The 14,075-nt window shown below is 40.8% G+C and overlaps 1 protein-coding gene across 7 annotated transcripts in view; it reads left to right on the top strand.

The window, feature by feature from the left end:
* Positions 1–14,075, top strand: part of Piezo2 (piezo type mechanosensitive ion channel component 2) — a 373,285-nt gene that overhangs the window by 316,520 nt on the left and 42,690 nt on the right. For 5 of the 7 annotated variants that reach the window (XM_087896005.1, XM_087895998.1, XM_087896000.1 and 2 more), the window contains 3 exons: positions 2,250–2,356; positions 3,626–3,724; positions 7,382–7,496. In XM_087896005.1, coding sequence (XP_087752131.1) covers positions 2,250–2,356; positions 3,626–3,724; positions 7,382–7,496 — 321 coding nt within the window. The remainder of the gene's footprint in view (positions 1–2,249; positions 2,357–3,625; positions 3,725–7,381; positions 7,497–14,075) is intronic. The other 2 variants (XM_087896002.1, XM_087896004.1) reach the window with 1 other exon arrangement.

A 14,075-nucleotide genomic window follows, 5' to 3' on the forward strand; every position in this document is an offset into this window, starting at 1 on the left:
GTTGCTAGAAGCCATTGACTGATCTGTTAAAATGATTGGGCTGGGTTTTCAGATAGCTTCTGAGAGATGCTGAGTTCAAGTGCAGCTGCCATGTCCATTGCAGCTGCTGCTTGTTGATGTCGTTGGTCGGCAGCAAAGATGTCAATGTAAGCTGTGGAATTTGCCAGTTCCAAACCTATGCACGCACACTGGACTGCATTATTGCTGTTCAATAATACCTTCCTCCTTCCCACGATCGTGTGTCTCTGTGTCAGCTCCACACCACCCTAGGCAGTACCTAGCTCTGCTTTCTTGATAAATATCTGAAGAGCCACGTTTCTGTGGACACAAGTGGTGAGATTCTAAAAGTTAATTTCCTACCAAGCAACTTAGCAATGACACCAGCATCTGTGGTCTGTGGCTGGACACAGCCTGAAGGCAGTGCCTCCAATCTGCGCTAATGTGCACGGAAGAACTTCTTAAATTATCATTAGTAGCACACACTAAAAAGAAGTGATTTTCCTAGTGTTACTTCAACAATGTTTTTTTTTTGAAGAACTAAGAGACTTTAAAAAGTATTTCATTTTTTCAATGTACCAGTTTCACTTGTTTACATAGCAAATTGGTGATATTACTAATGATAAAAATCAATGCTTGAGATTAAAAAATTATTTAGGCTCAACCATATCAATAAAAAATGATAGAAGGTATGATTGAATACAACTTCAGCTATTGTTGATCTTAGTGCCTATAATGAGGGTAAAATGGTTCACCTTATGATGCCCTGTGTTTGTCCCAAATGACTATGTGTTGTAGAGTCCACAAAACTTCCCTGCAATATCTTCCAGCTTACATGAAGGCATTACTTTAATGGTCTTCCTCACTGTCAAATGTAATGCTGTGACTTTGGTTTGTTCTTGCTTATTATTACGTTATGTTGTACTGCATTGATTCCCTCAGGCCTGGATCCAATACTCCCAGCCTGGTTGTTTTTCTTCAAAACATGAGTAACAAATCACAGTGCTTCTGTTCAAGGATATAAGGCCCAATTCGTTCACTCTGCATCTTCTTGAATGAAGTCTCAGAGTCATCCGATGTTGTAAACAAAATTGTTCAGCTTTTGACCGTAGCTAATGACATTCACCCAACTGGTTTTAAACAAGCCAAGGTTTCCTATGACCAAATCGTAGTTTAAGACATCACATCACCACCCCTGGATGACTCCACAGTTTGAAATACCAGCTACAATTAGAAAACCTGAGTGTGCTTCCCCACAATGATGGTACAGTTCTTGTAGCATCAGAAGTGAGTCTCTTCTCTCTATTAAATTTAAAAGTTTTCAAACATACAAAGATGGAATTTCCTAACTTTCTCTAAGTCTCTAGACATCTCTGGTTTCTCTGTTCCCATTCCTGACACAGACAATATATTCTTGCAGGGCCAGTGTCAGATGAGGCAGAAGCAGGGCCATACTGTTTGTGTTCTGGCCCTGATGGCCATTACCGTTCTCCTTGAATTTTGTGATGCTCTTAGGGAATGGCTTGTTGGCCAGAATCAGGGCAGAACCAAACCCTATGACCAGGGCTGCTGTTCCTCAGTCTGTCCCTTCGCTACATGTAGAAGCAGTCAGAATAGATGCTGTTGTCTTGTTTTCATTGTTGATGTTACCTTCCCTTTTCCTCCTTGTGGCAATGTGTTTGTTGTTGTTGTTGTTTATTTTATTTTGTTTGTTTTTTTAACTCTTTCGAATGTCTTGTCTTACGTTGCCTCGTGTGTCACGTGTGGACAAGCCAGGTCTGCATAGTATAAAGTGAAGTAGAGACTGGTGGTGCCAATCTCCATCCTGTACCACCCTGGTCGGCTTGTCTGTGACAGACTATGCCAAATCTGCTACTTCACTTCGGCCTTTGTCTAAAGGATCAAAACTGATGAATTGCGAAGCAAAAGTTGTCCAGTATTTTGGCATCTGCACAACAAATGGACTCAGCCCAATAAAACAATGAAGATGGAAGAAATGGCCAGGTCAACACCATAGTGGCCAGCCTCATAAATGGCACAGACAAGGCCTCATGCTCTGTAGACCCAGCCATGCCAGCACCATATTGCACTAGATAAAATGGGTTCTTTGTATCTGTTTTCTCCTGCTAACATCTCTGGATGTGGTTCTCTCGAGGACCATCTATGTGTCTTTAGGGAGGAAATTTCATGAATAGGCCCCCAGGTTTCTCACATCTCTTCCCAGAAGTAAGCAAATATTTTGTCTCGCTTAGTGGTCAGGAGCGGAGACTATTATTTATTTGAAACGGATAGTGAAGAGGAGGAAGAAGAGGAGCTTAAGAAGGAAGATGAAGAACCCCCGCGGAAGTCAGCTTTCCAGGTAACTAGAGGGATGTGCACACTGATACCCTTTGCTAGTTAGAAACACGGCGTTTGGTTTTTAAATGAACGAGTCTTGCTTACAGGCCTAGATGACCTCTTCTGTAGTCTGTGATACGGTGCTCAGAATCTTCTGATTGACGTCTGGAATTGTCTAGTTCTAATTAAACTACAACACTGCTCCCTCTCAGGAATGTTGTAACAACCACATCGTGTGAACGGTGCGGGTCAGCACGTCATCCCTGACATCCAAGCCCTAAACAACAATGGTGCCCTAAACAACAATAACAAAAAAATTTCTCTTGCAAGTAGACAACTTCCTCAGCATTGCTTTGGATTGCTTGGATGCAAGGCTTACAGCTCCCTGCGTGAATGAGTTGACTGTGTAAATAAAATGCATGCTCCTCTTTGAAATGATTGCTTAAATGTTGCATTGGGTTTTGAAAATTAGCTTCATTTGTATTGCTAATGATACCAGAACGATTTAAATAATAACTGTAAACATCCAGCCTGGTTCTGATTTTTACACCTGAGTTCTCCCTGTTGAGGAACCTGCTGTCCCAAACACAGCTCTGACTCACCAGCAAGCACAGTGTTAGTGGGGGGTGGGCAGCAGGGTGCAGTCCATCCTTCTGAAAGATGAGGCCTTGTCAGAAGACAGGGCATGAGCTCTTTCTACACATTTCTCTAACTTCTGGACCTCAGGCTGGGACAGTTCTATCCCACGTGTCATAGTACAGATCGTATAGAAAGGTTCTCAGAAAACTTTGTGATTGCCCATGATAAGGCCATCCACTGCTCCCTAGACAGGCCTTCATAAATGGGCAAGCCCAAATGCCTGGTCTTCCTGATGACATTGAAGAACCAAGCGCCTTGTGGCGCTTCTTTGGTATGGTGCTGCCTCCCTGGCTCCATTGCCCCTCTGTGCGCTTGGGAACATGATTGTGTGCATGAGTGGGGGTGCCTGCCAATACTAATGACTTAACAGCCTTACTTTTTAGCTAATGAATTTTATGCTAACCACCACTCATCGTCCAACAAAGAAGAGAACGTGGGCCATCTTCACGGTGTTTATGGACTACATGCTGCGACTGAGTGTGCTCTTCTTCCTAACTTCCAAGCTCAGCACATTTTATTCCAGCTTCAGCGAGTGGCATGGTTTAACCTCAGTGTTAATTGTAGAGACAAGCTCATGTGACGTCATATATTAAATTGTTAACTTGGGTTTTTTTTTTCCTACTAATTACTCTTGCTTTGTCCTTCTTTGTAGAGAGCTATTGGGAAGTTTGCCTCAGCCATTTTAGCCTTGCCAAAGTCTGTCATTAAACTTCCTAAAACTATTCTTCAGTATTTAATCCGAGCTGCAAAGGTATTTCATGTTCTACTGATGTGTAGTGTGTGACTCTCTGCTCCATAGAACTTTAGCAAAACATCCTTCTATCTACATTTTCTCTCTTCTATGAATTGTACAATGAAAGCATCGTATGGATGTAAAACATGAAATTTTCCAAAAAAGAGAGTTCTTAGGAGCCAGACATCATTTTACTACTGTTTAAAAGTAGACAGCAAAGATTATAAAAAATAGGAAGAGAAAATGCAGATATACATGTACTTTCTCTCCTCGTAGTTTTGCGTGAGTTACATCTCATCTTAAAAGGGTGGCGTCTGGTTGCATGCATCAGCTTCTAATGAGTAGAGCATACATAATAGTTCTTCTCAGAAAGCTGGTAAGAAATTCCAAATAAGCCTATCAAAGACTCCTCTGGTTCTGTCCCCGCTTTCAGCTTCTCGTTAGTTTCCAGCTTCCTAATGTGGATACAGATGTCTAATTCCTGTATCCAGCACATCTCCTTTCCCAGCTGCTGATGCCCAGAGCACAACAGTGCTTCTCAATAAAGTTTAACAACGCCCTTGTTCCTTCACCTAATACAGAATGGATGTCAGTCAGCTGCCTATATCGTACTCGTTTCATTATTAAAACCCACAAGGAAGAAATTATCCTCCTTATATTTTGTAGCATGTTTTTCCTCCCAAACTCAGCCTGGAGGGAGCTCTAAAACTCTTGGGCCATTATGATCTGATGGTCCTTGAGTTCACGCAAACAGTTGGGATAGTGACAGAGACCAGTGCACCTCGCCTTTTCCCTGCCAATTCATTTTCATGCAGATTCTGGTCCCACTGGTCATACAGAACCTGAAATGCAGAGTTGTCTGTGAAGCTCTCAGGTGAGGCTGTATTTCTGGTCTACCTAGGGCCTCAGAGTTCAACCCTCCGACTTCCTTTCATTCTCAATTCCAGAAGACTGGCTTTAATTAATAGTCACTGTTGCTGTTTCTGCAGGGACTTTATCTTTTCTGCTCTATGAATCCATATGAGTGTCTAAATTTGTAATTTAGAAATTATTAAAGTGAAAGATTACAAGTTATCCACCCCTTTTGTTACTTAAAACAAAGGGTGATTAAATGACAATAAAGGTATAAAGGAACTCTGTATCCCAGGCTACTGAGAGGGCAAATTATAAAATGTTATCAATTTGAGTTAAGGATATCCACTCCAGTGAAATACTCTCTGTTTAAAAGAATGTATACAGTTTTGCTTAATGACCTTCTGGTAAAAAGTGAATCTCACTCCCCTAACAATAAAGGTAAACTTGGAGATAAATTCAAAGACACACACTTGTGGCGGTGACTATTAACTGAACCTTCAGACTTTTTGTGTGTACTTCCAAGCACTTTCTCCTTCTGGCTGATGTAGTTTGGAGCCTGGCTCCCTAGACAAGCCACCAAATTGGGTGAAAGTAAAAGATACAATGTCATAATTTGGGAGGTCGGCAAAACCCTTCCATTTCTGGACTCAGTAAGGGTCAGAACCCTTTTCTGAAATAGGAGAAGGCAAAACTGGCCTTCGGTCAAGTGTTTGGAACTTTAAAATAATTACTTTTCAAAATGGCAATCTTAAGACAGCTTTGCCTGAGAATAGGGACTCAACAGCTCACAGCGTGGTTGCTCTGTCTTGCTTCCTGGACTTGCATGGCCAGAATGTTCCTCTCATCAAGAAGACACTGAAGGCTTTCATCCCTAGGGGACCGATATAGGGTTAGTAGTTCTCACCATGTCAGACACCGATGGTCCCTTCCCTGTCCTTCTTAAAGTCTGCGAATCCTGCCCTTCTCAGCCTTTCTCTCTCCCTCCCAGCTGTTTGCTTTTTCTTCAGAATAAAGAATGCCATACAACGCACACCTGCTATGCTCACAAATTATTACCTCTTAATTTCTGTTTGGCATTCTTTCATTTTATAAAACAATAGTAGTATAATACTTTCCTTGAAGTGTTTTTTTTTGAAGCCATCCTATGCTGTCCTTAAACCTGAAGACATATTTATTTGTTCGATTTCTTTTAAAGCAAACTATATTATGTAAATTTGCTTTCTAATGTCCTAAACCTGAGAGCTGATAAATGGCTAGACTCCCAAACTGACATGCTCAGTAAGGATCCACCAGCGCTTGCTTTGATCCTTTTGAGTATCAGTTAATGCCCTAGTTCCATAAAATACATTTAGCATACCGTGGGACGTTTACCTCCCAGATTTGTTATCCAGAAATAATACCAGTTTTACATTCGTGTGTGTTACCTATATAGTTCAGATTTCTTCCACTGAGGAAAAAATAGGTGCTCTTTTTTGGACCCTGTGCCCTCATATTTCCATATGTGGGAAAGTTGAATCTCTACTTCCTACTGGCATCAGAATGCTCATCTGTTTATGTTGCGTTTTCCAAAATTTTCTGAAATATGAAAATCATCTAGGGTCAAATGACAATATATGGTTTACAGCTACCCCTTATGTGCTCTTATCTTAATCTTGACAGTGGAAAACCCAGCTTCCCTGAGACCCGGGGGTTGCATGTTAAGCATGCTGGCTTGTTTTATGATTTCTGGAGGGCTGATTGTATGTATTCTTTCTTGGTTTTGTTGTTTTTGCATGCTTCTGGGGATGTGGAGGGTGGGTTCTTCCAAACCGTTGCTCCTTGGTGATTGGTTGTAAAATGTTGATGTGACTGTCCTCAGCTCTCAAATGCAACTGACAAAGGGTAACCCGAGGCACCAGTTCCCCTCTCTGCTTTCCTAGGCTAGCTCACTCTCACACTGTTTTCCCTCTCCGCTTTCTTGGGGTAGCTCACTCTCACAGTTTTCCTCTCTGCTCTTCCGGGCTAGCTCACTCTCCCACTGTTTTCCCTCTCTGCTTTCTTGGGGTAGCTCACTCTCACACTGTTTTCCCTCTCTGTTCTCCTGGGCTAGCTCACTCTCACACTGTTTTTCCTCTCTATTCTCCAGGGCTAGCTCACTCTCACACTGTTTTTCCTCTCTACTCTCCAGGGCTAGCTCACTCTCACACCAGCATAATTTCCCTTGTAAAATCCATCGGCTTTTTCTAGTTACTCATAACCACTTCTAGGAGAGTATTGACAATGCAAAACTTACTTCCACCCGAGCAAATGAGAACATTAAGGAAGACATCTTCCTTTTGACTGAGACGTTTGTGAGAGGAGAAAGTTCTCTGATGGTGTTCGTCAAGACCTCCCCAGCTCCAGCTTGTTGTGTTCAACGCAAAAATTCGGGGTTTTTTTGCTGAGGATCACAGTGGTGGTGTTTCAGAAAAACAATGGTTTGCTTCTACTCAAGTTTATGTCGTGATAATCTTTGACACCGAGTGAAGAATGTCCCCACATCTATTTCTATATTATGTCTTACGGTAGCAAATGAAGAACAGTAAGATGGTGTTAATCCCTACACTTGGGAGGCAGAAACAGACAGAGTTACAAAGCCATCCAGGGCAGTATAATGAGACCCTGTCTCAAACAAGCAAGAAAAAAGAACCTAGACCAACAGAAGTCAACTTCACGTAAGAAGCAGGGAAAGTGATACTTGTGAGAAAAAAAAAATCTTACTTCGAAGAAGCTTGACTTAGGTCCATTTACATTTTAAGTTACTTTTAAAAGTCAGAAATTAATTGAACTTTCTCCTTTCAGTTTGTCTATCAAGCCTGGATTACTGATCCTAAAACAGCACTCCGACAGAGGAGGAAAGAGAAAAAGAAGTTGGCCAGAGAAGAGGAGAAAGGAAGACGCAAAGGATCTGGGGACGGTGAGTGCCAGGCAGGAAGCAGCCACAGCCTCTGTCCCATGGAGGAGGTGCTACACGGGACTCCACATGCCAAGAGAGGGCATTTCAAACCAACTGAGTTGAAGATTTTGAAGGGATCATGTTGCCAAAGCATAATGGAATACTCTCTATAAAGTCCATGAGCACAAAGAACTGAAGAGGAAAGGATTTACTTAACCTCCCAGCTTCTAGTCTATCACTGGGGGAAACTGGGGCATGGAGTTCGGGAAGGAAGCAGCAGGCAAGAGCTGCAGAGCCCATAAGGACTGCTGCTTATTAGCTTGCTCTTCCTGCCTTGATCACCCTGCTTTCTTACAACACCCAGGACCACCTACCAAGGGGTGGCATTGCCCCACAGTGATCTGAACCCTTCTACAACAATTATCAATCGAGAAAATGTACCGCCGGCTCAATCCTAGACCAAGATGGTGTGGACATTTTCTCAATTAATATTCACTTTTCCGAAATGACTCTAACTGGTGTCAAACTGGCACAAAGCTAGCCTGTACACATACTGTTCAGTAGTTTCCCAGCATATTATTTAAGTGAAAAACAACATTTTACAAAGTAGCAATTATTTAGACCACTAACTGAACAAAGAAAGCCAAAGTACTTCAGCCAGTATTGTACATTTTAAATGGGTATGTATTATAGTGTTTAAATGTAAAAGAAAGATTTTTTTTAAAATGTGTACTAATAACAGCGGCTGCTTTTTAGAAGAGGGAAAATTAAATGGTATGACTAATAGGACCCAAGGTTTATCTGCTATCGTTTGATTCTGTACAGAGATCATGTAATCATAGATTTCTTAGAAAATTAAGAAAGTCAAACAATCAAGTTTTCCCATGCAACTAACTATAAAATCTGTTCATTTTCGCCTTCTTTCTCCAGTATCTCCTGGTGGCTATACCTGTGTTTTATTGATTTGTTTACAAAGATAAATTTAGTTACATTCAATATAACAAGAGAAGTGATAGCAGGAGATTCAGGATCTGGTGTGTGTGCGCGTGTGCATACGCAGACATACACACACACACACACACACACACACACACACACACAAATCAGCCCCCAGGAAAAATGCATCCTACCCAGATGGGGCATTAGCCATCTCCCCTTTGGCAAGTACATATTGTTTGTTCATTAACTTTTCAGAATTAATGTGCATAAAGGCAGCTTGTACTTTCATTAGCAATGTATCATGAACAGTTCTCCAATTAACTATTTATGAAACTGCAGGGTTTCTTTAATGGCTATAAAAGCTTCCATAGTACAGATATGCATAATTTATTCAATTATTTCACCATTAATGGACAAAAGATGGCTTCCTGATTTCACCACAACAAGCAATGCTGTAATAGGTACCCTTACAAAAAATTCACAGGGTGTTATCCGTGATGTATATGCACCCTCACAGAGTAGATTCTCAAGAGTAGGAAGACTGGGTTAAAGGAAATGCCTCAAACACTTTCATAACTTTTCTCCCACAATGTTTTAGTAATTTATACTCCAATATGTCAGATAAAGAAAGTTACCTTTCTTATAGCTTTATACCAAGGCCCACATTGCTCTTTTTATTGCGTTTTTCCCCCTGGGGAATAACAGATTTCCTATATTTTCATTGGAATTGAGTTTAATCTATAACTGGTGATTCTGGGCATTTTTATTTTATATTGTCTGTATAATTTGTACTTCAAGTTTAAGGTCTAAATACAACTCTCATTGTCCTCTGCCATTCTATTGGAGTATTTGTTCTTTGCTTAGTAATTAGGACCGCTTGTGTGTCGGGCATACTGCCTCCTCTGCTGTGTTAGAATCACGCTTCCCTGTTCAGTGCTCGTATTTAGTTTGTGATACACGACCCTCTAAACAATGTGAAATCAGTCTGATATCGAAACATGTCTAAAGTCATGTTTTTTTAAAGTCAATATCTCACTAAAGAAAGTCTCTGCCCCCCAATAGTAAGCAAATGTCCTGCATTTCCTACTGGTTTTTTTTTTCAAAGTTTATTAAATAATGAAAGTTTCCATTTCCGCCCCTCCTCCCAACACCCTCCCCCTCCCCCCTCCCCCTCCTCCTCCCTCTCCATCCCTAAGAGCAGTCAGGGCTTCCAGCCCTGTGGGAAGTTCAAGTTTCTCCCCCCTCCTTCCAGGTCCCAGAAGGTGAATATCCGAACAGACTGGATCCCAAAAATCCAGTATATGTAGAGGAAACAAGTCCCAGTGTCATTGTCAGTGGCTTTTCAGAAAGGCTCCGGGCCAGCCACAGTCAGAGAATCCGGCCACATTCAGAAAATCTGGTTGGATCACATGCTCGTTCAGTCCCAGTTCAACTGGCCTTGGTGAACTCTCATTAGATCAGTCCCCTTGTATCAGTGGGTGATCGCAACCCTCGCGGTCCTGAGTTTTTTTTCATGTTCTTCCTCTTTCTGCACCTCATTTGGACCATGGGGGGCTCAGTCCGGTGCTCCAATGTGGGTCTCCGTCTGTATCGCCATCCATCGTCAGATGAAGGATCTATGGTGATAAGCAAAATCTTCATCAGTATGGTTATAGGCCAAGGCTGGTTCAGGCACCCTCTCCTCTGTCTAGAGAACAGTCTGGGGATCTCTCCTTGGACCTGGGATCCCATTTATAATCAAGTGTCCTGTAAACCCTAAAATGACTCCCTTAGTTGAAATATATTCTTCCCTGATCTCATATCCATCCTTCCTCCCTCCCCCCATCCCAGTCCACCTAGCTTTCCCCATTCCTCCCCTACTCCCTTCTCTCTAACCCTCTCCCCTTCCAACAACCCTCCCACCACCCCATGCACCCGAGGTTACCTGGGACTCTTGTCTATTTCCAATCTCCAGGCAGATAGCTACATGATTTTCATCAGGTTCACCTTCTTATTTAGCTTCTCTAGGATCACGAATAATAGGCTCAAAGACCTTTAATTATGGTTAGAATTCACATATGAGTGAATACATACCATATTCCTCTTTTTGGGTCTGGCTTACCTCACTCAGTAAAGTGTTTTCTATTTCCATCCATTTGCATGCAAAATTCAAGAAGTCATTGTTTTTTACCGCTGAGTAGAACTCTAACGTGTATATGTTCCACACCTTTATTAACCATTCTTCTATTGAGGGGCACCTAGGTTGTTTCCAGGTTCTGACTATTACAAATAGGGCTGCTATGAACATAGTTGAACAAATGCTTTTGTAGTATGATAGGGCATCTCTTGGGTATATTCCCAAGAGTGGAATTGCTGGGTCCTGAGGGAGATTGACTCCCAGTTTCCTGAGAAACCACCACACTGATTTTCACAGTGGCTGCACAAGTTTGCATTCCCACCAACAATGGATGAGTGTTCCCCTCATTCCACATCCTCTGCAGCATAGGCTATCATTGGTGTTTTTGAGTTTGGCTATTCTGACAGGTGTAAGATGATATCTCAAAGTTGTTTTGATTTGCATTTCCCTGATCGCTAAGGAGGTTGAGCATGACCTTAAGTGCCTTTTGGCCATTCGAAGTTCATCTGTTGTGAATTCTCTGTTCAGTTCAGTCCTCCATTTTTTAATTGGGTTAATTAGAGTTTTAGTGTCTAGTTTCTTGAGTTCTTTGTATATTTTGGAGATCAGACCTTTGTCTGATGAGGGGTTTGTGAAGATCTTCTCCCAGTCGGAAGGTAGCCTTTTGGTCTTACTGACAGTGTCCTTTGCTTTACAGAAGCTTCTCAGTTTCAGGAGGTCCCATTTATTCATTGATTCTCTTATTGTCTGCACTCCTGGGGTTCTGCTTAGGAACTGGTCTCCTGTGCCTATATCTTGTAGACTACTTCCCACTTTCTCTTCTATCAGGTTCAAAGTGGTCGGATTAATGTTGATGTCTTTAATCCATTTGGACCTGAGTTTTGTGCATGGTGATAGATATGGATCTATTTTCATTCTTCTACAGGTTGACATCCAGTTATGCCAGCACCATTTGTTAAAGATGCTTTCCTTCTTCCATTGTATACCTTTTGCTCCCTTGTCAAATATCAGGTGTTCATACGTTTGTGGGTTAATACCCGGGTCTTCTATTCGATTCCATAGGTCGACTTCTCTGTTGTTATGCCAATACCAAGCTGTTTTCAATACTGTTGCTCTGTAATAGAGTTTGAAGTCAGGGATGGTAATGCCTCCAGAAGTTCCTTTATTCTATAAGATTGTTTTAGCTATCCTGGGTTTTTTGTTTTTCCATATAAACTTGATTATTGTTCTCTCAAGGTCTGTGAAGAAGTTTGATGGAATTTTGATGGGAATTGCGTTGAATCTATAGATTGCTTTTGGTAGAATTGCCATTTTTACTATGTTGATTCTCCCAATCCAAGAGCAGGGGAGTTTGGCAATGATTCTTCTGTTTCTATATTGTGAAATACATTAAGGAGTATAGGTATTAGCTCCTCCTGGAAGTTCTGGTAGAATTCTGCATTGAAACCATCTAGTCCTGGGCTTTTTTTGGTGGGGAGGTTTTTGATAACAGCCTCTAATTCTTCGCGACTAACAGGTCTATTTTGATTATTCACTTGGTCTTGATTTAACTTTGGTAAATGGTATTTATCTAAAAACCAATCCATTTCTTGTACATTTTCCAACTTTGTGGCATATAAACTCTCGTAGTAAGATCTAATGATTCTCTGAATTTCCTCTGTGTCTGTTGTTATGTCCCCCTTTTCATTTCTGATCTTATTAATTTGAGTGTTCTCTCTCTGCCGTTTGATTAGTTTGGCTAGGGGTTTGTCAATCTTGTTGATTTTCTCCAAGAACCAACTTTTTGTTTCGTTGATTTTTTGAATTGTTTTCTGTGTTTCTATTTTGTTGATTTCATCCCTCAGTTTGATTATTTCCAATCTTCTACTCCTTCTGGGAGAGTCTGCTTCTTTTTTTCCAGAGCTTTTAGGTGTGCTGTTAAGTCTCCAATATATGCTTTCTCCGTTTTCTTTAATTGGGCACTTAGTGCTATGAACTTTCTTCTTAGAATTGCTTTCATTGTGTCCCATAGGTTTGAATATGTTGTGTCTTTATTTTCATTAAATTCAAGGAAGACTTTAATTTCTTTCTTTATTTCTTCCTTGACCCAAGGATGATTCAGTAGTTGACTGTTCAACTTCCACGTGTTTGTAGGCTTTCTGGTATTCGAATTGTTATTGAATTCTAACTTTATTCCGTGGTGATCCGACAAGACACAGGTGATTACTAATATTTTTTTGTATCTGTGTAAGTTTGCTTTGTTACCGAGTATGTGGTCAATTTTCGAGAAGGTTCCATGAGCTGCAGAGAAGAAGGTATACTCTTTCCTTTTAGGGTAGAATATTCTATAGATATCTGTTAAGTCCATTTGATTCATTACCTCTAGCAATTCTCTTATTTCTCTGTTGAGTTTCTGTTTGATTGATCTGTCCATTGGTGAGAGAGGTATGTTGAAGTCTCCTACTATTAGTGTGTGTGGTTTGATGACTGCCTTGAGTTCTAAAAGTTTTTCTTTTACATATGTGGGTGCTTTTATATTAGGGGCATAGATATTCAGGATTGAGACTTCCTCCTGATTAATTGTTCCTGTTATGAGTATGAAATGTCCATCTCCATCTCTTCTGATTGATTTTAGTTTGAAGTCAATTTTGTTAGATATTAGAATGGCCACACCAGCTTGTTTCTTAGGTCCGTTTGCTTGGAAAACCTTTTCCCACCCCTTTACTCTGAGTAGATGTCTATCTTTGTGGTTGAGGTGTGTTTCTTGTAAACAGCAGAATGATGGATCCTGTTTTCTTATCCAGTCTCTAAGTCTGTGCCTTTTTATAGGTGAGTTGAGTCCATTAATATTAAGTGATATTAATGACCAGTGGTTGTTGATTCCGTTTATTATTTTTGTGTGTGTGTGTGTGTAGTAGAGTTTGTGTGTTTCTCTTCTTTGAGTTGTGGTTGTGAAGGGTCGCTAGTTGTCTGGGTTATTGTAGGCAGTGATGGCAATGTTGGATTCCTTGGGTTGCGATTTTCCTTCTATTACTGTCTGTATGGCTGGATTTGTGGCTACGAATTGTTTAAATTTATTTTTATCCTGGAATATTTTGTTTTCTCCGTTGATAGTGAATGATAGCTTGGCTGGGTATAGTAGTCTGGGTTTGCATCCATGGTCTCTTAGTTTCTGCAGTACCTCTATCCAGGATCTTCTGGCTTTCATGGTTTCCATAGAGAAGCCTGGTGTAAGCCTGATAGGTTTACCTTTATAAGTCACTTGACCTTTTTCCTTTGCAGCTCTTAATATTCTTTCTTTAATCTGAATGTTTTGTGTTTTGATTATTATATGGCAAGGGGACGGGTCTTTTTGATCCAGTCTATTTGGCGTTCTGTATGCTTCTTGAACCTTCATAGGAATATTGTTCTTTAGATTGGGAAAGTTTTCTTCTTTAATTTTGTTAAATATATTTTCTGGGCCTTTGATCTGCAGTTCTTCTCCTTCTTCAATCCCTATTATTCTTAGATTTGGTTTTTTTATTGTGTCCCAGATTTCCTGAATGTTTTGTGAAGAGAATTTGTTG

The sequence above is a fragment of the Myodes glareolus genome, chromosome 13 (assembly GCF_982192425.1).
Source record: "Myodes glareolus chromosome 13, mMyoGla1.1, whole genome shotgun sequence".
In the NCBI taxonomy this organism is placed as follows: Eukaryota; Metazoa; Chordata; class Mammalia; order Rodentia; family Cricetidae; genus Myodes; species Myodes glareolus.